The sequence below is a fragment of the Macaca mulatta genome, chromosome 7, assembly GCF_049350105.2.
Source record: "Macaca mulatta isolate MMU2019108-1 chromosome 7, T2T-MMU8v2.0, whole genome shotgun sequence".
Taxonomy (NCBI): domain Eukaryota; kingdom Metazoa; phylum Chordata; class Mammalia; order Primates; family Cercopithecidae; genus Macaca; species Macaca mulatta.
The window spans coordinates 27,382,412-27,408,690 of NC_133412.1; the positions used below are offsets into that span (position 1 = coordinate 27,382,412).

Genomic DNA, 26,279 nt, shown 5'->3' on the forward strand with positions numbered 1-26,279 from the left:
TTTATGGCTTATCCATGTCACACCAGGATCACACTTTCCAAGGCTCTGTCTCTAAAACTATGGTTTTAGATTGAGATCATTTTTCTTCACTGTCCTTTTTATATCATTTTCTAAAACAAGTCAAAAGAAAAACTGTAGGTATTCATTATGTAATTAGTAATCAGTCAATATTTTAGTTATAGAGATTACTTCAATATCACCATGGATTTCCTAGGCTACCTAGCCCCTCTTGATATCTTTAGCATTTTCCCTCACATATGGCTAATTCATTTTATGATTTTCTCTTTAAAAATTACATTCTTCACAGTACACAAATGATTCAAAATCATTACCTGATGTGATTGACTGCCAGATTTAAGTACATCATTAAAATTTACTTTGCCACATGTTATCATTAGCAAAAAAATAAGGAGGTGGACAGTGAAAAAGAGAGTAAAAAATCATGGAAAGAAGTTTTAAAATTACCTCTGCTAAGTTTTCTGGAGGTGTTTTTGCTGTCATTTGTGTATAAACACATGTGTTTTTAAAGCATTTCTGATTCTAGTACTGTTCCCAAAAATACTTTTTCTTCATCGATGGATGAATATAAAAGCAATGAAAAATTTGTACTATGGTAGGTGGCTCATCTAAATTCCACTATCAAGTGAATACAAAATTCTTATCACTATCACTTGATACAGTAACGTGTCAGAAGTCTCTCTACAATATTCCCCAGAAATTACCAAATTAAATAATTCACACACTCATGAAACATCTGCCACATACAAAACCCCACAGGCACCAATTCTAAATAGTATTGGATCTAGAAATCGAAAGTGACAAAGAGGTGTCTGTGTTCCACAAAAGGTACTCCAAAGGAATCTGAAGTCAAAGTTGAGTGGGTAGCAGAAGCATTTGCTAAACATAAAAGAAAGCCATGAAGATAAAATGGAATTAAAGTTCAATTTTTAATAAAGGGCAAAAAGAATCATATATCTAATTAAAAGAGAATGTCACCAATTGTCAAGAGCTGTTTCAGGGTCCTAGAAGTTTTCAGAATAACCCAAAGAACGTATGTCTTACTTGCTGTCGATGAGCACTTCAGACTGCCGATTATTCACTTGATTATCACTCTTGTGGCGAAACTGAAAAATCAAAGTGTTTGTGAGAAAATACATTACAAGGTACTTTGTCAGCCCAAATAAGCACACTGGCAATACTTTGAGTTCATCCACTTAAACAGTGCTGTCATTGGTCCAAGATGACACTGTTTGGGCTTACTGTGAACCCAGCTCTACATGTTCTAAATCTAAATCAAAACGCTTCTCGCTACATTACACTCTGGATGTCACCAATGAAACAACAAGGCTAGCCACGTACTCTTCCAATCTCCGCACATGTTTAGTTGCTTCTAAGAAGACAATATGCTCTCTACTGTACCTTATAGTCCCAGAGAAAACCATGTATTAATTTTGATGTCTTTAACAAGGAATGGGGCTTCCATTTCTCTCCCATGTGTACTCAATGCTTTATTAGAACATCATTCTTTCTGTTTTATGGATTTCTTTGAAGTCAAGAAGTTATTTGTAACAACATGAATTTTTATTCTCCAGAAATTCTAATTGTTAACAGTGATCTTATGAAGTACTGAGCATTTAAAACAAAAATTAGAATCCAATACTGAAACACATTTGGTGCAGATTTGTGATTTATGTCCAAATGGTTGTATTTCTTATTGTATACTCCAGTAATGTAAGTATCTTACATAGCTTGAAAGAATCTATTAAGAGCTCTCTACTAGGCTCATAAATTAGCAGTCATTCAGGTAAGTCTTTCTATGTGAAATGTCATGATCAGGTAGTAGCAGTAGGCTGTAAGAGAAACAGAGGTAATATAGAGAAAATGGTAATACCATTAGTAATAGGCTATAATACAGTTATTTCAGTAAATTAGCCTACATGCACAGATGAATGAGGTAGTCTGTTCAGGAGACAGAAACTTTGATTTCATAGATTTTAATCATCAGAATGTTTTCTTTTTTTCTTAAATACAAAATGTTGTGTCAAAATCACAAAATATAAAATGCTTCAACCAGCTCTTTTCCTTTTTCTACAGCATTCCTAAATCCATCCCAATCTTTCTATTATGCTATGCCCAGTGCAAACTCAGAATGGCAGGTATAAGTTAATAGATATTACCAGTAAAAATAAGAAAACAAAGTTATTTAGCATTTGTTAACAGAAAAATAGTTTATAATATTGGTAAAGGAGTAAATTAAGTCACATCACCCATTGACATGAAAACTTCTTTCTATCAGTAGAACAAGAGAAATGGAAACATTATTTGATCTGAGTGCATAATTTGGAGGGGTTGCTGAATATTCTCTCCTCCACCATATCTACATGGCATTCTTCTCCAGTCTGCCCTGTGCCATGAAAAGCTGGGCTCTGTGGTCGTTGCCCTCTGACTTGTGGTAAGATTTGGCCAACAGACAGTACTGGCAGAAGATTCGAGGGTCAGAGAAGAGTGAAATGAGGGAATTTATCCCCTGGCTTTCTTCTAGCTGGGTTAGCAATGGCTGCTTCCACAGATAGCCCCAGCTGCTACAAACAGGCCTCAACTACATCTCCAGGTCTGGTCACTGCTTCCTTCCTTTGCCTCTTTAGGTCTAGTAGTATTGCCTCCCATGTTGCTGTCATAGCTGCTTTTCCTTGACCACACCCTTTGTAAATGATCCCTTCATTATTAAACTCTCCAATCCACCCAATTTCAGGGTGACTTCTGTGTTTTGCCAAGACCCTGACTGGTGAAGGTGTCCAGTTAATGAACTGGCACATAACATCACAAAAGTGAAGGCACATTCAAGCATTAACTGCAATGGAATCAAAAGGAGACTTTTTGTTTAGTCATGTAAATCTCCTAAATTGACCAGCTCAACATCACAGAAAAAGACCAGTCAGCTCATCCCCTAAAAGCTGAGCAGTCCACTCTCTGGGAGATACAACCACTTCTACTTCTGCTCAGGTTTTACCAAGAGGACTTGATATTGGAGTAGATGGAGCCTGGAAGGATTAGAAACGGTAGTTTCAAGCCCAGCCTGACTATTATTGACAATTTCTCCTCTAGAAATAAATATGAAGTCTTAGAGGGGAACTTCCACAGGAAAGAAAGTGAGTAGAGGGCTACATTCACTATGTACTCCCTGTGAGCCAGGTTCTATACCTGATGCTTTACCCATATCATCTCATTCTGTCTTCCCAACAGTGCTGGTGTCATTGGCCATGTTATACAGAAAAGGAAAGGTTTGAGAAGTTAAGTCATTTGCCTCGTGTCAAACTGTCAGTACATAGTAAAGTAAAGTGAAGTGGTAGGGTAGTAAGGTGTCTTTCTCCAAAGCCAATATACTTTCTACTCTACCACTTATTCCTCTATGAAGTGTGACTATAATGAAGACCTTTAAGGCCAATATGTAGGAACTCATACATCTAAATGAGTACCATTTCCCTGAAAAATCAGATAACATGGAAAAACCACACATTTACTCCAAAGATGCCATTGCTCAAATGATTGTTGAAATTTCCTCTCTTAGAATTACCTCTGGAGCTCATAGCCCGTTCTTCAGAATGTTCTCTATCCTTTGAGAATCGAGTTCTATGTCCTTTGAAAAGACATAATGAGATGTCTTATGTTTTGAAATATAAGAAAGCCACTCTTAGAAAGCATGTCTGGTTGATAAGGTTTTTGATTAGGCTGAGAAGTAGCATTTGTTTCCAAAGCTGTGAAGCCATTAAGTCATAAAACTACCTTGTACACTGACCTTCAGAAGACAATTCTATAAGAAGAGCTCCCAAAGTACCTTGAACGATGGCAACCTCACAGGAATCAGTAAACTCCAGGAACATTCGAAGCTAACCACTTTAATGTGATATTACTCATCAGTGTGGATGGATCCTATGTGTTTGTTAAAAATCCGGGGCCAGGCACAGTGGCTCATGCCTGTAATCCCAGGACTTTGGGAGGCCAAGGCAGGCAGATCACGAGGTCAGATTGAGACCATCTTGGCTAACACGGTGAAACCCCATCTCTACTAAAAATACAAAAAATTAGCCAGATGTAGTAGTGTGTGCCTGTAGTCCCAGCTACTCAGGAGGCTGAGGCAGAAGAATTGCTTGAACCCAGGAGGCAGAGGTTGCAGTGAGCCAAGGTCGCACCACTGCACTCCAGCTTGGGTGACAGAGCGAGACTCCGTCTCAAAAAAAAAAAAAAATTTAAAATTAAAAAAAAAAAATCCAACATAGTGAAACCCCATCTCTGCTAAAACACAAAAAATTAGCCAGGCGTGGCAGCGTATGCCTGTAGTCCCAGCTACTCAGGAGGCTGAAGCAGGAGAATTGCTTGAACCTGCGAGGCAGAAGGTGCAGTGAGCTGAGATCATGCCACTGCACTCCAGCCTGGGTAACAGAGTGAGACTCTGTTTCCAAAAAAAAAAAAAAAACTAACCTCAAAGGTTATAGTCAAAATGTGAACCATGAAATAGGCTAGAAATTTCATTAAGAAATGAAGAGTGTATCCTGTGTATTCTTTAAAAAATGATATATGAAGACAAGTACATTATTTGTGTGTATGTGTGCTATTTTAAAATGACTTGCATCAAATTGTTGATTTATCAAAAAATTATATGTAAGATAACTATGAGGAAACATCACATAAACCAACTTGATAAGTACAAATCTTCCCATATGTCTTTACCATACTCAACTACTCTTAGCAGGAGTGGGTTCCCACTTTCTCCATAATGTCTTCCCTAATTCTCTTTCACACATCCCACCTCTGTTATCAATCTAGCTACTGAAGGTCATCTTCCTTCCTCAAAGAACCAAAGCACTTTGGTTCTTTTAAATTATGAATTTCACACCATTTTTATCTCATATTATTGTTATTCATGTACATGACCCATCTCCCTCTATTGAATGTTAAGCTTTTTTTAACTTCAGTTTCTGTGTCTCTTTCATTTTTGCATTATCCATATAGCTTAGCACAGAGGGGTGTGGTGAGTAAGTGCCAGTGTTCTGAAGCCGGATTACTTGAGATAGACTATTACAGACTAAAACAACCATGAAAAAGTATATCTGTTAAGCCAATAATAAAGATAAAATGGAATCACAAAAAAAAAAATTCTCAGTTAATCTAAAAGTAGGCAGAGAAAAATAGAACAAAGAGCCAATGGGGCATATAGAAAGCAACAGCAAGATGATAGATGGCCTAATCATAATGATAATTATATTAAACATAAATGGGTTAAATATTCCAATTGAAAGGTAGAGATTTTCAGATTTTATTAAAAATTATTACCCTACTATATATACTGTCTAAAAGAAAACCATTTTAAAGATACAGATAGGTTAAAAATAGGCAACAGGAAATATAGGTGTGAGCTCAGAGGAGTGACTTGGGCTAGGAATATAAACCTGTAACTCATTGGCTTAGACAGTTATTGAGGGGGCACATGTAATCACTCAGGATGAAAATATAATTTGTCTGGATTTAGAATGTTTGGTTTTCCCAAGACTGTGTTTTGTCTTTGACTGAGAATTACTTCCTTTGGGTTATGCAGACTTTAAAACTATCTATTGCCTTATACCTGACTTATTTACATTAGTTTCCTGACTTTTGAAGCTACAGTTGACCCTCGAACAACATAAATTTGAACTGCACAGGTCCACTTATACACAGATTTTTTTTTTCTCTAAAGGCTACATTGAGTGTGCCTGCTCTCCTGTTTCCCCTTCCTCTGCTTCTGCAACCCCTGAGACAGTAAAACCAATCACTCCTCTTCCTCTTCCTCCTCAGCCTACTAAAGATGAAGATGACAAGAATGAAAACCTTTATGGTGATCCACTTCCACTTAATGAATAGCATATATATTTTCTTTTCCTTATAATTTTCTTAATAACATTTTCTTTTCTCTAGTTTACTTTATTGTAAGAATACAGTGCATAATAAATATACAAAATATGTGTTAATCAACTGTTTATGTTATCGGTAAGGCTTCTGGCCAACAATAGGCTATTAGTAAAGATTTTGAGGGAGTCAAAAGTTATACACGAATTTTTGACTGCACAGGGAATTGGTGTCCCTAACCCCCACATCATTCAAGGGTCAACTATATTTGACTTTGTAACTCCTAATGTAACGACAAGCATGTATGAGAATACCTAATATTTACCAACTCTCACAACTTAAACAAAGACATGTGATGAAGAATAAGTAACACTTCACTGAGTGAATGCAGGTTGATTTCTAATTCTGCTCTTCCACAAATTGGTCATATTATTAGCAAATCATTAGCTCTTTCTAGGCTTTCGTTTTCTCATCTATAAAAGAAGAAAGTGAATCTAGTTATTGAAACCCTCTTGCTTTTAAACAGGCTCTGGTTCTATGGTACCTGTATTAATCATCAAACAAATAGCAAAATAGCTTTATATGATATTGACCAAAATAACTTCATTCAAAATTTCAAATGCATCTTCATTATCTATTTCTGAGAAGCCATAACTGAAATTGAGACCTCAAGAATGCTCAAGAGCAAATACTCACATAGTCATCTGTGGCATCTTTGACAGCTGTCATAGTTATCACCAAGACCAAAGGCACAATGGTGGTAAACCAGGTCAAGGAGGAGATTTCTGGAATTAGCTGAAACAAACATTCCAAATAGTTTAGGGCTTTTAAAGTTAGAAAATATATCTTCCAAATTGTGTCATTTAATTTTATAAGATTTAGCAGAAATTAATGGGGTTATATTGACTTATTTTTACAAATGAAGATTGACTTTCAATAATTTAAGTGTTTGTATTTGGTTATAAGACACATAAAGTAGAAGTATTATTGAACTTGTTTTCAAACTACCTAACCGAAAACTGAAATTTTTATAGCAAGGGAGAAGCTTCTTGAAATCTTTCACAGATGATCACCTTCTCCAATATGTTAAATTTCACCCATCTTTTTCAGCTTTTCATCTCAACTTTTAACAATTTTACTAACTACTCTTTTTACCAATTCCCAAAGAGAGATTATTTGAACATCTGCCTTGCACCAGACACTGTGCCAGGTACTTTCCATTTATTATGTCATTTAATCCTCGGAAAAGTTCACTGAGTTAGATTCTTACTAGCATTGCTTTTGTATAATCCCAGAAGGTTTGTATTCCACATAAATAGTACCCCCAGTACACAAGACAGAATACTACATTATGAATGGTGACCAGGAGTCAGGAAATGTTGCAGACCTGGGTATCATGTCCCCATTTTATAAATGAAGAATCTAAGAGATCATGCAACTGGGCCAAGATCACATACTGTTAAAATTTGAAACTAGGTCTCTTGGACTCCAAGGCCTATTCCCTTGTGCCTATACATCCAAAGCCACCCACATAAGAGAGACACAGTGACATAAATCTCTTAGACAAGTGGTTTCAAATGGGATTCATTTTGGAGCTGCTTCAGGGCCATCAGGCAGGAAAGGATGGGGTAGAGATGGTCAGCGGCTAAAGATCAGGCCCCATCAAAACAACTCTAAATCAATTTTATACAGTAGCTTCTACATAAGACTTTTTTTAAAAAAAACTCAAAAGCCTCTGATGTAGCAGCAAAAATATTGAGCTTGGTGTCAGAAAAGCTAAATTCTAGTCCTAGTTCATCATCAACTCACAGTGAAAGCCTTACCACCTAATTTCTCTGGGTCTAAGTTCTTCATCAATAAAGAAAGGAGAGGTTAGACTGAACCATCCCAAAGTTCCCTTCTATATATAAAATTCTATGAAGAAGAGCCTTTGGCCACAAATGAAAAAGCCATTAGAGAAATGAATTCAAAATTCTGGAATGGTGTGAAGTGTTACTTGAAGAAACCAAAAACGATTTCATGGGGAGAGGTGGGAGGAGAAATCTTGGGCTCTAAGCTTTCTTCAATAAATAGTAAGGTGTTTATTCATTATTGGCTTTTGTTTTCCTGATCAGCACCCAGTTCTTCTAAATATACTCCTATTTCTTAGGGAAACATCATATCCCCTCACTTTCTGTCCACATAATTTTAGGAAACTGATTCTACCATGGATCCAGGGTTTGGCATATGATCTTGGTTAAGCCAATTACTGAATCACACTCTTGAGCCACAGTAACAGGTTTAGGAATGAAGATATAGCTCCAATCAGAACTAATCTCAAGACTTTTGCTGGAGCAACAGAAAAAGTAATTCCCTCATTCGTTCTCTCTCTCTCTCTCTCTCCGCTTCCCCCTCCCCTCCCTGCTCTCTCTCTCTCTCTCTCTCTCTCTCTCTCTCTCTCTCTCTCTCTGACTTGAGTTGGAACTAGGAAGCTATCAGGGCCACCAAGTAGAAAGGGCCTACCTAAGAAAGGTCAATGTGTTAAAAAAAAAAAAAAAAAAAAAAAAAAAAAAAAAAACAGAGAAGAGAAGCCACATCCTGATGAAACTGTGCCCATGAATCCAGTAATACTTGAAATGAGATACCCATGAATATATTCGTCTTTTGCTTAAACTAAGATTTCTGTCACTTAAAACATAAAGATTCTTAAATAGATATTCAATTAAAGAGAAAACAGTACTCAAATCTATTAATCTAATCCATCTTCTTACTTCTTAGCCATTCTCGACCTACCAGCTTGATCTGGTTAAAGTACGCTAACATAAATACTAGGTAAATAACTGGCTAACATGAATGATTTATGTGTGTGTACAGTATGTATGTGTATATATGTATGTAGTTTCCTTGATTTATATTTTTTCCTTCCCAAAATATCCATAAAATCTGAAATTTCATTTAAGGGCAAATTTTAGTCAGACGGGAGAAAAAGCAAAGGTTATTAACTACCAATTAACCATTCAAAACTGTAAAAGTAGTCACCCTACAGTGAAATAATATATAGCATCATCACTTACTTTACATATATTAAAAATATGTCACTGTTCTTAAATGAAAATTAAATGTGCGAAATTAAGCTCCGCAACTTACTCAGTCTTAGTCAGCTAAGACTCTTTGCCTCAACTCTGGCAATCCCCACCCTGTAGATGTAAGAGGGAGATAAAGAAAGGAGGGAGGCTATGAACAGTAATTATTAGGCTCTGGTTTGGTTCAAATAAAGTGCAAGGCTGTGTTTTAAAGTGACCTCAGTGTTTAAAATGATGAATGTACTACTTTTTAACCATTCCTACCCCTCCCACGTTTGTGAAGAGAAACAGCAACAACAAGATTAAAAATCTGATAAAGGATGATTTTATCTAATCACAAACATTTAGCTAAGTAAATTGACCTACTTTTTAAAAGCATATGAACACTTTAAACAAACAGATAATAAAGAAATACAACCTAAATATTACCTGTAAAATCAGAAGGCAAAGAAAATAGGCATTTGCCACTCTTTGGAACTGTTCAAATAAATTAATTGGCAAGAAGGTGAGAATATTATATTTCGATGTGTGGATACGATTATCCTGAAAAAGAAATAGCATCATGTTAGTTTGGGGCAAGGCATTGCTCATTATCAGAAACAGCTCTAAAACCTACAAGCCTGAGCCAGAGTAAGAAAGATAAGCCAGTTATCTAGGAAATTTCAACTCTGTGTGACTCAAAGCCTTCATTTTCTCCAAGATGATACGCTCCTGATACTAGGTGAAAGTACTGGTCCATGCCATAAACTCACCTGTGACAAAATATGTATCAAATGCAAAAGTCTACCCCTGAGATTTTTGAGTCAGGCACTCAACTATTTGGCAGTCACTGCTTGAGTACCTACTGTATGCAGGTACTGAGTTCCTTCCTGTTGGGGCTTGCAAGGCAGGAGGGAACTTCAGAAATCATCTGGTCCACCTTCCCAAAGCATGACCCCTTTAGCTACCTCTGACAAGGGGCTCCTAGGTCCTTCTTAGAAGGTCTCCTGTGATGGGAAACTGACTGCCTCACAAGGCAGCCTGTCCCCATTTCAGAATGGGAATTGCTAGAATGGTCCTTATTATGAGAAATTCAAATCTGCCTCCCTGTAACTTCTTTTTTTAATTTTAACAACTATTTTTTTTCCAATTTTATTTTAGGTTCAGGGGCATGTGTGCAGGATTGTCACATGAGAGAACTATGTGTCACTGAGGTTTGGTGTATGAATGATCCTGTCACCAGGTAAAGAGCATGTTAGAGTGGGTAGAGGGCTAGACATGAACAGGAGGGGAGCTCCTGGGAAAGGAAATCTCTGGGAAGGCTCACACCTGAGGGCCCACCCAAAATTTGCATATTAATGCCATCTCTAATGCTTGTGGGGGTTGGGAGCACTTAATCATATGTGGGTAGGAGAGAGAGGAGGTAGCCATACAGAAAGAAACACCATGGAATGCCTCTTAAGACACCCCAATAATCATTCATTCTGCAGTTAAAATGTCAGAATGTCGTTAGCTACATGCTAATAAGAAGGGCAAAGGGGGCCAGGCACAATGGCTCACACCTGTAATCCCAGCATTTTGGGAGGCAGAGGTGGGTGGATCACCTGAGGTCAGGAGTTCGAGACCAGAATGGCCAACATGATAAAAATACAAAAATTAGCCAGGCATGGGGGTGTACGCCTGTAGTCCCAGCTACTCAGGAGGCTGAGGCAGGAGAATCACTTGAACCCAGGAGGCAGAGGTCACAGTGAGCCGGGATTGCACCACTGCACTCCAGCCTGGGTGATGGAGCAAGACTCCTCCAAAAAAAAAAAAAAAAAAAAAAAGGAAAAAGACGGGTAAAGGGGACATTACCAAGAGAAACCTGGCACCACAAGTACAAATTAGGACAGATAAGGAAATTAAAGAGATATGCAGGCCCAACAGGTATAGATTTGACCACTATACAACCTTTCTAGGATGGTAGCAATGAGCAGGGCCACCATCAGACAGGATTTGTATTGATCACCAGCCCACACATGCACATTAACCAACAGTAAGGGAGGGTCCCACAAGCCTAGGTGAGGAGTTAAGGCAGAAGCGGGAAAAACGAGGCAAAGGAGAAAGGTGGAGACTTGAGACAGGGGCAGTAATTTGCAGAAAAAGTCCAACATGATAAAGCTCCCTGCGCAGAACCTTTGGAACTGTTTTCGCACAGGATCATCCCACTCCTCCTTTGAGGTGTACCCATTTTTTCCTACAATAAGCTCTTTACACTATATTTCTTTTCAATAAAATTTTTCACTGTCTTCCTACTGTCTCTTGGTTGAAATCTTTCTTCCAAGTTAGACAAGAGCTGGGACATCCACTCTCCCTGGTAACAAGCATTAGTACCCAGTAGGTAGTTTTTCAACCATTACCCCCACCCTTCCACTCTCCTCACTCTAGTAATCCCCAGTGTCTATTGCTGCCGTATACGTCCATGAGTACCCATTGTTTAACCCCACTCATAAGTGAGAACTTGCAGCCTTTGGTTTTGTGATCCTGTGTTAATTCACTTCAGATAATGGCCTCCAGCCACACCCATGCTGCTGCAAAAGACATGTTTCATTCTTTTTTTATGCCTGTGTAGTATTGCATGGTGTATAGGTACCACGTTTTCTTTATCCAGTCCACCATTGATGGGCATCTAGGTTGACTCCATGTATTTGCTATTGTAAATAATGCTGTAATGAACATACAAGTGCATGTGTCTTTATGGTAGAATGATTTATTTTCCATTGGGTGTATACCCAGTAATTGGATTGCTGGGTCAAATACTAGTTCTGTTTTAGGTTCTTTGAGGAATCGCCACACTATTTTCCATAATGGCCGAACTTATTTACACTCCTATCAACAGTGTATAAGCATTCCTTTTTCTCTGCAACCTCACCAACATCTGTTATTTTATTTTATTTTATTTTATTTTACTTTTTAATAATGGCCATTCTGACTGGTGTGAGATAGTATCTCATTGTGGTTTTGATTTGCATTTCTTTAATGATTAGTGATATTTAGCATTTTTTCATATATTTGTTGGCCACATGTATGTCTTCTTTTGAGACGTGTCTTCTTGCCACATAGCAAATTCCATTCCTGGGGTCACCTAGACCAAGTCTAAGGCCTTTCTATGTTGATAACCTTCAAATACTTGAAAACCACTCATAGGACTCCCATAAATACTTATGCTGACTTGGACATTCCCAAACCTTTCAACTATTCTCCATGATTTATTTTACAGGCATTTCTTCCCAGTCAGGCTCTTCTGGATCCATCCCAGCTTCTCTGCATCTCTCTTAAAACATGATGCCCAGAACCAAACACAACTGCAGAGCAGCCTCAACAAGTCTATGTATGGTAAGGACTTTGATGTTCTGTGTTCTGAACTATTATATTGACATGTCCAAAGATTTCATTGGCATTCTGGCAATTGTGTCTCACTATGTCTTCATATTAAGTTTTAATCAACAAGAATTCCTAGATCTTTGCTACATAAATCACTATTAAATCATGTTTCCCTTCCTATACATTTATAGTTGGTTTTTAAAATATTTCTGTATAACATCTTTCATATTTCCTATTACACCAGCCTAATGAAAAAAAAATTAATCTTGAGTGTACTATCTAAAGCATTAGATATTCCTCCCAGCTTTGTGTCATCAGAAAATTTCAAACACATGCCTTTTATATATTCTTCTAAAGCTGTAGGCAAATACACATTTTTTAAAAAGGCTAAACGTACCAAAAAATTTTTTTGATTAAACCAATAAAGCTATGGCAAACTACCAGAGATCTCTCTACAAATTAATGTTAATACTTTTTTCAGGTATTATATAAAACATATTAAATATGTTTTATTTAACCATTTGTAAAGTCATATAACTATATTCTTTGAGGCTTAATTCTATCCTATCCACGAAAATAACATGAGAAATTTGGGGTGACAAATATTACTGAAATTCAGAATCAACATGCCCAGAATAATATTTTTTGAATTAGGTTAGTTTGGGGTAACTTGTTTTAGGTGAACCTACCCTGGTTCCTAGCCATCACTCCTATCTGTTTTTTTAAAATCCGGTCATCTGTTAAACGACCATTTTTAACATTTGATATGGTTTGGCTGTGTCCCTACCCAAATCTCATCTTGAATTATAGTTCCCATAATCCACACATGTCATAGGAGGGACCCGATGGGAGGTAACTGAATCATTAGGGTGGTTACCCCGATGCTGTTATTCTCACAATAGTGAGTGAGTTCTCACGAGATCTGATGGTTTTATAAGGGGCTTTCCCCTCTTTCGCTCAGCACTTCTCCTTGCTGCCTCCATGTGAAGAAGGACGTGTTTGCTTCCCCTTCCAACATGACTCTAAGATTCCTTAGGCCTCCCCAGTCACGCTGAACTGTGAATCAATTGAACCTTTTTTCTTTATAAGTTACCCAGTCTCAGGTATGTCTTTATTAGCAGCATGAAAACAGACTAATACAACATTTTCCAGGAATCAAGGTGTCCAGTTTTGTGCTACAAGTTGTGGGAAAATAAGAAGAGATGTCAAGAGAAGAGTTTCCAGCTTAGTTGGTCTGATGCGCACTGATGTACTGAAAACTGTTCTGAAAGCTAATAATGATGGTATTGTAGTACGTTAACTACTCAAGAAGTTAACACACTGCAAAATAGGGTGTGGGTACTGTCAATCATATGTTTCTCTAAAGAAAGGACTTGGAGAAAAGAATGGGGAAGATTAAAGCTAAGGAGAAAATACAGTTAAATAAAGAGGTCGTATTCCTAATCCTGTTTTATATTTTCCTTCTAACTTAAAACTAAAATAGAGGTTAGCCTAGCATCTTGCCAAAAGGACATATACAATGTCTACAACCATCAAAACCACGGTAGGAATTATAAAGAAACTCTCCTACAAAACTGAGTTCCATATAGGTAAAGAGTTAATTCTGTGGGATAAAGTAATAATGCCAAACAGAAATTATGACAATATTCTCCTATTTGCTGAGCTTGACATATAGCAATGATTGTTTTTGTTCTGTTGTAACTTAGTCACAGATGATGCAAACCCTCACAGCTTTGAATGGGAACAAGGAACAAGGGCTCCCCCTCCTGGAAAATCTCTGGGCCAGTCTACTTTTCTTTGTTTTTCAACCAAAAGCAAAACACGCTTCCATTTCCACTGCCCTGTCCAAGCATATGAGTACTGTATTGGTAAGACCTTAAATCAGGCACATTAATATTTAGTCATTTCATAGGCTATGGGCCTACAGTCCAATCTGAGTCCAATTCATTTCATAATAAGGCACAGAAAGATCTTCACCACTATCCTTTCAGAAGTACTTTCCCACCATGAATGACTAGAAACTTCCCAATCCAGAAGAAAAGGAGGAGACTCCACGAAGTCTCTTTGGTGCCGATAAAAGCCAAACTAGAGGCCATGGCATTAGCTTGTTAGTGAGGAGGAAGGTTCATAGATTCCACGATGAAGTAGGCTTGGGCTCACAGTCACAGGTGATGCCAGACCAGGGCATGATCCCACATAGTGGGAAAATGCCTCCCCGTAAATGAACGTGAGGAAGCACCTGTTCCCTGTGGAAAATGTGCTTCCACAAGGGAGAAGGGCAAAGATGAGCTGAGGCCCATTATTCCTTCAAGATTGGCCCATCCGGTCAATGATTTCATCTCACATGTGGCAGAGTGGGTAACGGAGTTGGGAGAGAAGTGTCACACCAGTAGAGAACCCTCCACCTGGAAGGCAACGTCATTGCTTCTCTAAAATATTTTAATGCAAAGGCCCTTAGGTGGGCAAAAGGTGGTACACTTGGGGATCTAGAAGAGGGCCTACGAGGCTGGACTGCACAGGTCAGCACAAACAGGCTAGATGGAGTAGTTCCTCAGAATACATACTAAGGATTTTAGTCCTTATTATCAAGACCAAAAGAGTCTTTATTATAAAGACTAATAAAGACCAAAATCATAAGTGAAGGGGGAATTACTGAAATGTCTTAAGCAAAGAAGTAACTTGTTGAGATTTTTATTTTAAAATATCACCCTAGCTAAGTGGAGAACAAATCAGTGGTGACACAAGAGCAGATATGAAAAGAGCAATGAGGAGGTCTTTGAATTAGTCCAGGTGAGAGATGATGCACAGCTTGGATCGGGGTGGTGGCAGAAGGAACGATCATGAATAGTAATAATAATTGACATTTGTCAAGCTCTTACTGTGTGTGCTGTTCTAAGAGTTTTACATTTTATAGCTCATCTTATCCTCACATCATCCTTATGAAGTAGGTACTATTATTTCCATTCTGTAGAAGGGAAATCCAAGGTTCAGAGAGATTAAGTAACTTACACAAGGTGATACAGCTTGTAAGTGGTGGTAGAGCCAGGATTTGGATCTAGTAATAGACATTCTGCTCCAGAGCCTACGCTCTTCACCGCTGTGCTGCCCCAGTTCATTGCAAAGCAGTTATCTCTTCTGCTTTCAGAGTAATCTGCCCTTGCTCTCTCTTGCAGTCTGCATTTCAAGCCTGCTGCCACTTTCTTACCAAAGAAAATTCAGTATATTTACCTTTTCTTCTCTAGTCAAGCCCTTCAGGCACAGCCCTTGTTCTATTGCCTGATGCATGCTTACAGCTTCCTTGGATTCTCTTTCAGTTCCCCTCAAGAGTGATTCTCTTGGCCCCTAACAAAGCTCAATGCAGACAAATAGTATGCATAACTACTCCCTTACTTTAGCTTTCAACCCAAGCACAATGGCCAAAGTCCTTTGTATTTCCAACATTTACTACTTGGTGGGGGGCGGGGGCGGGAGCGAAGGTGGGGAATAAAGTAAAGAAAATGAAGTAAAAATGACAAAATTTTCAGAGATGGGCTACCAAATAAAATATTAATAAAATGGGAAGTATTATTTTTTCTAGAGATCCTCATTATACATACAAAGTAAGTGTATTGCTTAAGTAAACAAAGCAAATAGAAAATAACAAACTCTGTTATATTAACAAACATTTGGAGCATTTGGGAGATTGCCTCAATTTTCCACTGGCAAAATGGAACTAACAACATTTCTCATATATTTATAGAACTATCATGGAAATGAGAGCATAGATGTAAAAGCATTTCTGCTAAATTGAAAGAATTATGCAAATATAGCATTTTTGTGAGGGACCCCCAAATAATTCAACTGTATCAATAAATGCAATGTACTAGTCAGGATAACCGGCTATGCTATAGTAATAACTCCAAAATCTTCACGGCTTAACCCAGTAAGAGTTTATTTATTGTTCATGCTACTTGCCCAACATGAGTCTGCTCATCAGATACTCATAATGGACCACCCATCATCTTCAATGCTTCAAGGTATATTACCAGAGGAAAAAGAAGGTCTGAAGAGTCCCACTCTCATATGTAATGCTTCAACCCAAATGCTCACAATTTATTGGTCAAAAGAGTCACCATGTTGTCCAAAAGACAGAAAGTGTCCAAAAGACAGTTTTGGACAGAAAGCTAGAAACATTAATGGATGTCACTAATGGCTATTGCAACCAGTAATAGATGCTAACCTAGTATCTTGAGAGTAAGAGACGCATCTACTACCAAATATACCAAAAACCAATCTCAGCACTTTAAATTCAGTCCTGTTAATGACATATGTAACATTCATTTGACTATTTCCTCTCCCCATCAGCTAAACAATGTGCCAAGTTCCTTAGTCCCTTGAACTGTATAGATTCATCTCCCATCCATAATTCCAGGGTCAAATTAGCTTAAGGCAAGTACACGGCCCACCCTCCTAATTATAATTTGGAATTCAGACACTGGCACATAAACTACGTCAATTCTGAAATTTGCTGATAATGTAAGCTTTCTCTTTCCTATTGCATTCCAATCTGGCAACAAGTAGCCCTACAGATTACTAACAGCAACTTGGGGCTATGAGTGGGGAGGCTGCCAAGAACAAACTGCACTAAAAATTCAGGGCCAAGAAATGCAGAGAAAGAAACTAGACCAAGCCTCTCCCGAGACTAGCCCTATCTCTGGACTTTTCAGTTATATGATCTGTTCATTCAACTCAAACTAAGTCAATTTGAGTTGGTTTTTCTTTTACTCTCAACCAACCAAACACTAGGTAAGAGCATTCATAATATATGCAAGATCAGTATGCTTTTTAAATAATAGCTTACTTGTATCTCTATGTTTGTCTTAAAGAATGCATCCCAGAAGGCTTAAACCCAAATGAGCTCAGTAGTTGTCCAGGGACACTGCCTACGTCTATGAGTCCCACAAGCCCCAGGAGCTTTTGCAATGAGTACCACAGTTTCCTCACTATCAAATCATCATCCCACATCTGATGAGACATTTGTACATCATAACAACTATAAAAAGTAACTTTCCAGAGCTTGAAGGGGAAAACATCTAGCTTTTCTTGCCACAAAAGGAGGCAGATACAGTATTTTTATGGTACGATCCAGATTCCAGAGACAGAAATAATCCTGACTAATAAGGGAGAGATTATCTCTAAGCCATAAAATAAAAAACAAAAAGGGATTGTGTCCACAAACTACTGGCATAAAAGAGGAAGTAGCCAAAAGGCATTTGTACCACTCAGAAAATATGTGAATCACCCATGTTTATGCAAAGATCTCAAAAGAATGCCTGTATGGGACCTGGAGATTAGACATCTGGTACCTCACCGATACCAGGAAGAACCCCTGGAGGCTCCTCAGTATCAGCTGACTGTTGCCTAGTGCAGAGTCCACAGCTTTCCAGGATAGGGGCAATGGAAAGACAACAGTGCTCTTCTATGAACTCTGCTGAGGAAGCCTCAACCACAGAAGAGGCTTTGCAGAGAGTGTCAATCAATAATGACTACACTCATCATCACCACCACCACCACCATCATCTTAACGTTCTCCTGAGTCTGGGCTCCCAGACTTGAGCAGAAAACGTGTATGAGGAAGGAAAGAGCAGAGGGCACATATCCCCCAACACTCATTCATTCATTCAACTAATTTTTGTTAAAGTCCTTCTGTACGTCAGGCAATAATGTTATTGAGCCAGGGCTATAGATATGACTAAGCAAAGACCCTCCCCTCATTGAGTAAGTTTGTATGTTAGTTGTGGAGAGAGAGGCAGGAACAAGCAGACAATAAACTTGTAAACTGATGACACAATTTAAGGAGGTGATCATCAAATGCTATGACAAAAATAATGAACAATAGAGCAGGAGCACCTTGCCTGCCAAGACTCCCTCAGGAAGCCTTCTTGCTTGATTTTCCAGGTTAATGCAGTATCAAGATTACCCTACTTGGTGAGACCAGTGGGAATACGTGTCCCGTAGAGGGTGCTCGCTTCCTGGGTGCCCAAAAGAATCCTTTGGGCTATCAAAAATAAAAAAGAACTTCATGTATATTTTAACTAAAAATGTTAATGTTACTAATGTTTAATTACTATAGATAATATATGTGTATGTGTATATATATACCTATAGCAAAGACAATACACATTATAGTAAAAATAATATATAGTACACACATGCATATATGTGTATACACATGTATATAAATATTAATAGTACAATGTATGCATTGTCTATATGTATACACACATATAGATTAATTTCTTTTTTTTTAATTTTTTATCGAAACAGGGTCTTGCTATGTTGCCCAGGCTGATCTCGAACTCCTGGCCTCAAGAGATCCTCCCGCCTCGGCCTCTCAAAGCACTGGGATTACAGGTATGAGCCACCACATTCAGTCAGATTTAATTTACTTTTACAAGTGAGGAACATGCTCAAAACCTTTGAACACTGTGGACTAAACACTGTTATGGACAAAGGAGCTCATCTGTGCCTCCACCTTTTAGAACATGTTTCACCAAGACTTGGGCACAGAATGGAGAACATATGACTTTCTATGTCATGGCTTCTCTGGGTCATACAGTGACACCAGATAATGGTGTTGCCTCCTTCCATCTCCAGGTTCTATGCTGAACACTGTAAGTACATCATCTCAGGCAGTCCTCAAAAAAATCCAATGAGCTGTGACTATTTCAGCATCATTTTACAGATGAGGAAACTGAGGTTTAGAACAGTTGTGAGGGTTGCCTATAAAAGCAAGTCTTGTACAATCCTGTGTTGTCCCAAATGGTGTTCCATGAGAAACAAGTCAGAAACTAGGAAGTCTCTAGACTGCCTTTTGGTTAATGGACTTACTGGCCCTCATCTGACATCCTTCACTCTGGTGAAGAACAGAACCTCTCTAAACTAAATCACAGGGAAGGGCTCACATTAATTCAATCAGCCGGAGCAGTCACTTCCAGTCCTTTCAATCTAGGGAGAATATTGCTGGGCTTGTCTAGGGAGCTCATTTTCCATCTAGACCTTAGGAACAGAGATAATGGCCAGGAAAGCTTTCAGGCCTCCGTCTCCCCACAACGCAAATCTGTCTGACAGTGTCACAAACTTTATTCTCTTTTCTACCCCCCAGCCTTAATTTAGTGTTCCAGTGTCTGAAAGACAGTTCTACAGCTAGTAAATGGCCTATGAATAGTAATTTATCTACAAAGAACTAATTTTGGATAATTATCAGGGGAACAAATTAAATTTCCCTCTGAGATTAATTTAATCACACTATTTTTTTTTCTCCAGGGTGTTTAGAGGCATATAACATCTTAAATAGTTGCAATAAAATGTTTACTTTCTTTTTGTGACATCTAAAAAAGGACTGAAAATACAGACAGAAACAGAGAGAGAAAAAGACCTAGTATATGCCTTCTCCAGAGAGAAAAGAAGAAGACATACAAAAGAGAAAAATAAAAGAAAGCAAAAATTGTGTTTCAGTGGGACTTCCCTGGGGCATCGCTAATGATCTGTCTGCCTCCTATCTCTGCTGGGCCAGAGCTCATCTACGCCTCCTCCTTTTCAATCAGCTGGGGATCTAGGGAGTCAGGCCTCAGCTTTGGTCCACAAATTCATCTCAGCCTGAGCTTTAGGGATCTTATATGTTCAGAGTGGGCATTTCTTTGAGTTGAGGTGGGAGCTGGCTTGTTCAAGCCCATTTCCTGAACTACAGGGGATTCTTTGGACAACTTAGTACAGGTGGATTTCTTTGTTTATTAGGTCTGAAAATTAGACCATATTCATGCTGCTGGGTAGTCTGGGAACTAAGCCAAATTTCAAGACCTCAGTGTTTACAACAATAAGAAAGACACAACAGAAAAGTCCAGTTAATGAGGAAAAGCACCCATAAAGAATTGCCCAAAGAACCAAAGAGTTGTAATAGCACACTATACACAGTCTAATCCTCCCTAGCACTCTACTTCTTATACTAGAGTTCTACATAAATAACACCACCTCAGGGGTAGCTACGCAATTTTCTCCTGAACCCCTAAGGATCAGATGGAAAAAGTGCATGCAATTGTGAGCACTCTCTGTCATGCCCAGGGGGTACTGGAACAACTGGGACCCTGATCCACTCATGAAGCTGTTCTCCCGCAACAGTCCTAGCCTTTCCTGGTCTCCAGCCCCTTCGCAGCCAGGACTGGGGAGTAAATCTACATTCAGACAAACCCACAACACCTGGCTTTGTGTTTTTTGTTTGCTGAGTGGCTTTTGTTTGGGAGTAGAGGTGTTGAGAGGGAGAGAAGACTGGGAAATACAGAAGGAAAATTCTCTACATGGGGCAGGTAGGGGAGGGCAGGGAAAAGAAGAGTTTTAAAGCATCTTCTATCATTAAAACATATCAATAATGATCTATGAATAAAGTGCCACTCTTTAATTTTTGTGATTATATCATGCACAATGGGTTTGATGAATTTTCACCAAATTTGAGGTTATGCTTGAGCTAGTCTGAGTTAAATAAAGACTATCATAAATTTGCTTTGTGGGACTGACAATGACGTTCCCTGATTACATATACAAAAATAGGCATTTGTCTTCTGTAGGAACCAACATGGAGATTCAATAAGAAGCCCAGGTGGATACTGAGCGGAGCAAGAGCTGCACTGTGAGAAGATGCACAGTGAGTCTCCAATCAAAACTCACTAGGCCAGATCCTCTAAGTCACTGAACTGATTTGCAACTGAGCCACTTCTACGGGAACAACTCTAAGTACCAGGCTCCAGGTCAAATAACAGTGTGACTTAGTTGTTTAATAGTTAATGATCCACCAGAGCATCACTAGGAAGGCCAGCTAGGAATAATTGTAAATGTACAAAACTGTGAAACAAAGCAAACCAGGTCCTTTCCCCTGTTCCATGAATGAATGGCTCTAGCTGCAGCTCCTGGACCTCCTCCACCATCTCATTTCACTGCCTTCATAATCCTCTTCCCCAGTGCATTCCTCATCCATGTTCCTCTTCCTGATTCGCTCCATCTGGCATAAGGGTTAGAAAACAAAGTTCATCCAGACACTTATGCAAGTGTGTCAGTTTTTGAGGAGGAAGAAGCCAGAGAAGTCAGAGGGTATGGAGGAACAAAATCAGAAGGCTTGTCAGAGGAATAGATAGATGACTGTGCCCTGTATCCCTCCCTCTGAGGGTCACGAGGGGTGCTATCAATGAGATAAGGGACTTGAAGGGCTGGAGGAGGCAAACCCTAGGGGTCTGTGGCCTGAGCCCTTTTTTAGAAACTGATTTTCCCCAAATGGTTAATATTTCTTGTTATAACTCCACAAGATATCAAGCCTGCTTTAGGTATTCTCTTCCCACAATTGTCATTTCCAGTACTGTAAAATGAGTTGCCCTCAGTAAGGAAACTGAAACCCAGAAAGGCTAAAAGGCACTTGCCTTGGCTGAGCCAGAGCCATGGCCCACAGCATGCCCTGGGTTTCTAGGAAATTTTCTGATTCCAGAACTATAGAAAAGCTGCCACTAGGAAGGAAGAAGGGAAGGAAGGAGGTAAGGAAGGAGGGAAGGCAGACATGCTGTACTGAAAGGAACTACTTATATGACAAGACACATCACCTCAAGCCTTAAACTTAATACACACAGGTTAAGAACAAAGACCTTCCTCACAAACCCGGTTTCAGAAAAGCTTCAAGAACTTCTTGAAGACATTTTTCCCAAAAAATCTACTCATATTCACCACAATGAAAGAACAATCCAGTTAAATAATACTTGAGTGAGCACAATTTTCCCAAGAGATATTTAGGAAAAAGTGAGGGCTCAGAGTCCTGAATCTGAAAAGTGATTCCATGTTTTATCAACTAAGTGACCTTTCTCTTAATTCCTCCAATCCTTCATTTCCCCCGTGTAAATTTGCACGGGAATACCTACCATGCAGAGTTGTTGTGAAGATGAAATGAGATAATACATGTAAAGTGCCTGGCACTGTGCTTGATAATTACATACTTTCCCCGTCCTGCCCCCACCACCACCTCTTTGCTTTTGCCAAAATCTTCCAGGCACTACTAACTAAAATAAGAAGAAAGAATCAGTTCAGAACTTCTGAAACTCAAATATGTATATGAATCATTTGGGGTTTTGTTAAAATGCAGTGATACACCTGTAGTTCTCTGGTGGGGCCTGAGAGTCTGCATTTTTTTTTTTTTTTTTTTTTTTTTTTGAGATGGACTCTCGTTCTGTTGCCCAGGCTGGAGTGCAGTGGCTTGACCTCAGCTCACTGCAAGCTCTGCCTCCCATGTTCATGCCATTCTCCTGCCTCAGCCTCCCAAGTAGCTGGGACTACAGGCGCCCACCACCATGCCTGGCTAATTTTTTGTATTTTTAGTAGAGACGGGGTTTCACCGTGTTAGCCAGGATGGTGTCGATCTCCTGACCTCGTGATCCTCCCGCCTCGGCCTCCCAAAGTGCTGGGATTACAGGCGTGAGCCACCGCGCCCAGCTGAGAGTCTGCATTTCTAACAAGCTCTAGGTGAGGCCAATGATGCTGGTCTGTCTGTGGACCACACTTCAAGAAGCAGAGTATTAAAGAGCTCTAAGAGTTTTGATACGCACAGATTGCTGTGATATAGGAAAGGTTGCATGCAGCTTTTTCAAAAGCTGATGTAAGTTAAATTAGTACAAAGCCAAGGGAGTCCCATTCCTGCACTAGAGACTATGAACCTTAGGAGGTACTGGATTCCCCCAGTAGGCCATGGAGTCGAATCAGTGTCACAGGTGAAACACTGAAATGCCTTACTCCGGGACTTAGGCTAGAAGTACGATGTGCCCTTTTGACTCAGCTAAAGATATTTTTCTAGACTTCATTTTCAATCCTTTAAGAAAAGTATATTGGAAGGGGAAAAAAATAAGTGAAAAATCAGATATTTTTCCCTGCATTTTCAATTTAAGCTCTGGCAAATAAAAAGATCAGATCAAGCATCAAGTTGGAAAACAAAGGAACCATGGAGGAAATTCCACAGGTATGTGGAAGCAAGGAGGGGCATAGCAGGCTAAGGAGAAGGAATAGGGATCAAAGAAATTCTTATTTTTAAAAAATGTACATCCCAAAATGCACAGGCATCATTTGCACAGGCAATACCATGTAGGCCCTGAATGGTTTCAGGAATTTAGTAATAACTATTATTTGACAAAACATAAATTCAAAACTATTCCAATGTCAAAATACCTTATTGATTTCAATAAGCCTATATAAAATTCACATTTGAATTAAAGAAACAACAAAAATTAACTGCTTTTCATATTTAAAGCATTCAATTCCAATATACCCTGGAAGTACTTTTCAGTGAGCTCATCATCTTCTTCAGTCAGTTTAGGTTTAGATCTACTTAAATGTGACTGGCACATGACTTTCTAAGTAGCCAAATGGTTCCCCAAATCCAGACAGGGATTCAAAGTACAGTGCAAATTGGGAAGTTTTCAAGCCAAGTCAGGTCATTTTCACACTACCTAAATGAAACATGGTATTTTACCATTATTTCACTCTCTTTGAAAGACCTTTATTACCAATGTGAACGACTTTAAGAAATGCATTTATCTCTTCCTAGAAAATTGTCTTCCTTACCCAGATACAGTGAAAATGTTTATTATAAGCTAACATTACTTAACTTTGTAATGTCTTATACTGTTATTTCATTTATGTGTGTGAAATGATCTCAAAATTCCAAGAGCTCCTGAAGGGCTGAGACCTTATACGTTTTTAAGTGTCTAGAGCATTTAACAAAGTGATAAGCAAGAATTACTCAATACATGCGATATAGTTTAGATGCGTGTCCCCACCCAAGTCTCATATTGAAATGTAATCTCCAGTGTTGGAGGTGGGGCCTAGTGGGAGGTAATTGGATCATGAGGGCGGTTTCTCAGGAATGGCTTAGCACCATCCCCCTTGGTACTGTCCTTACAATAGTGAGTTCTAGTGAGATCTTGTCATTTAAAAGTGTGTGTCACCTTCCCACTCACTCTCTAGCTCCCACTTTCACTACGTGATGTGCCTGTTCCCCCTTCACCTTCTACTATGATTGGAGGATTCCTGAAGCCTCCCCAGAAGCAGATGCTGCTGTGCTTCCTGTACAGCCTTGTAGAACCAAGCCAATTAATCCTCTTATAAATTACCCAGTCTCAGGTACTTCTTTACGGCAATGCAAGAACAGTCTAAGACAACATGGCTGATAAACCCAACTGGAAAAAATACAAAATAATATATGAGAGGAAGACAATTCCACTTATGAGAAAATAACATGAGTTAATATAATTTTTCATAATTAATGACGCACCACAATAATTTTCAGTACATAACCTATAGAAGTTCTTTTGCCAAAGGAAGATAGGCACTTGCATAAATATAGATTTTTCACACTATTTAGCACAACATGCAGTTTATTAATTTTCTCATATCAGAGTGCAAGGGAGAAAAAAAATCAAATATTCTGTTAGCTAATTTTCTCACCTAGAAAAGCATTTCTTTTTCTGCAAAGCATTGTAAAGAAGTTCAGCTCACTTGTGCTTCTAACCTCAAAAATGTCTTTCTTAGGACAATGGCGTTTTTGTGGTATTGGGTCTACAAGAATCTTTGAAATATCACACATAGTACTAAGTGGTTTGCAAGAATCACAGGGATATGACTTGGGGAGGAATCTTCAAAGTTCAGTTATTCATTCTATCCTTCTGCTTCCACACATGTAGAAGTAATTTAAACCACTACTATAATAGATGTCTTTAAAAAAAAAAAAAGCCTTTCTGCTTATTAAGACAAAGAGCAATATTACTACATAATTAAACAAAAATTGGGCTGCCAGCAAGGACAGTTCATTATAGAAACTGGAAATAGTTAAGTAAACAAGATGTAATGATTAATGGCCCAACAGCAACCTATAGGGAGGTCTCTAGTGATAAGATGCATGGCTATGTTCTTAATTGTGTTGTGCTCAGTATTTTTATTACTAACTTAGATCAGTGATTAATCCAGGTTGCCCATTAGAATCACTAGGGGAGCTGTAAGAAAAAAAAAAAAATGCCTGGACTCCACCCCTAAAACTCTGATTTAATTGACTCATTTGTTTAACTATCAATGACAATGCAGAGATATGCTAAGTCCGCATAGATATGATAATAAAAGGAATAGTTTAATGACAGAGTAAGTGTCTATTATGTGCCAACAAGCCCTATGACAAGCAAGATATGGAGATAAATGTGACACAGTTCTTGTCATTAACAATAAAAATAAATTTGAGATTAATAGATTCAACAGTCACTGAAAAGACAGTGCAGTCTTAGACTGTATTAATCATCTTTCTCTACTTCAAGATGGTCAACTAAATTCTAGACTATTGTGTTTGACTTTGGAGGAACCCACTTGAAGAAGTTACAGAAAAGCTGAGGCTCTTTGAATAGAAAAGGAATAGCAGGTGATTTTCCTGGAGATCTGTTTATTCAATGAATTCATGTTTGATAATTTTAAACACAAATATCAGAAGTGTTATTGCATGAAACAGAAGACATGTTTGCTCTGCTTTGGTCTCTGAAGAAAAGCTAAAACAATGGAAAATAAAGCAAGAGAATATCAATTTGGTTCAACTGATGGAAAAAATTACCTAATGATTAAAACTACCCAAACACAGAAAAGGCTGTTTGGGGAGGTAATGAAGTCCTCTCTTCTAGAGGGATATAAGCACAGACAGGATATGGAGTTGGTTAGAATTCTGTAAAGAGAGTTGAATGGAAAAGCTTTAAAGGATAATTCCACACTGAAATTCCACAGTGTATTATAGTTAGGCTAATTTCCTTGCAGTACCTAAGAAATCAGGTTTTTCCTTTTGTATAAAAAAAAAAAAAAAAGCCCTTCTTCCCTAAACTTTTGGACAATTGGGACACAATGATGTCACCATCTATTACATACCTAGATGACACCTGAACAGCCACATCTGTAATGATGTGAATT

The 26,279-nt window shown here is 38.5% G+C and overlaps 1 protein-coding gene across 5 annotated transcripts in view; it reads right to left on the reverse strand.

Annotated features, from left to right (window-relative positions):
* ATP8B4 (ATPase phospholipid transporting 8B4 (putative)) overlaps nt 1-26,279 on the reverse strand; it is a 315,343-nt gene that overhangs the window by 183,450 nt on the left and 105,614 nt on the right. For all 5 annotated transcript variants that reach the window (XR_013395574.1, XM_077939397.1, XM_028850904.2 and 2 more), the window contains 3 exons: nt 9,372-9,485; nt 6,577-6,675; nt 1,063-1,124 (listed from right to left, as the gene is read on the reverse strand). Coding sequence is in view for 4 of the 5 variants with exons in the window: in XM_077939397.1 (XP_077795523.1) it covers nt 1,063-1,124; nt 6,577-6,675; nt 9,372-9,485 (275 nt within the window). In the remaining variant the exon portion in view is untranslated. The remainder of the gene's footprint in view (nt 1-1,062; nt 1,125-6,576; nt 6,676-9,371; nt 9,486-26,279) is intronic.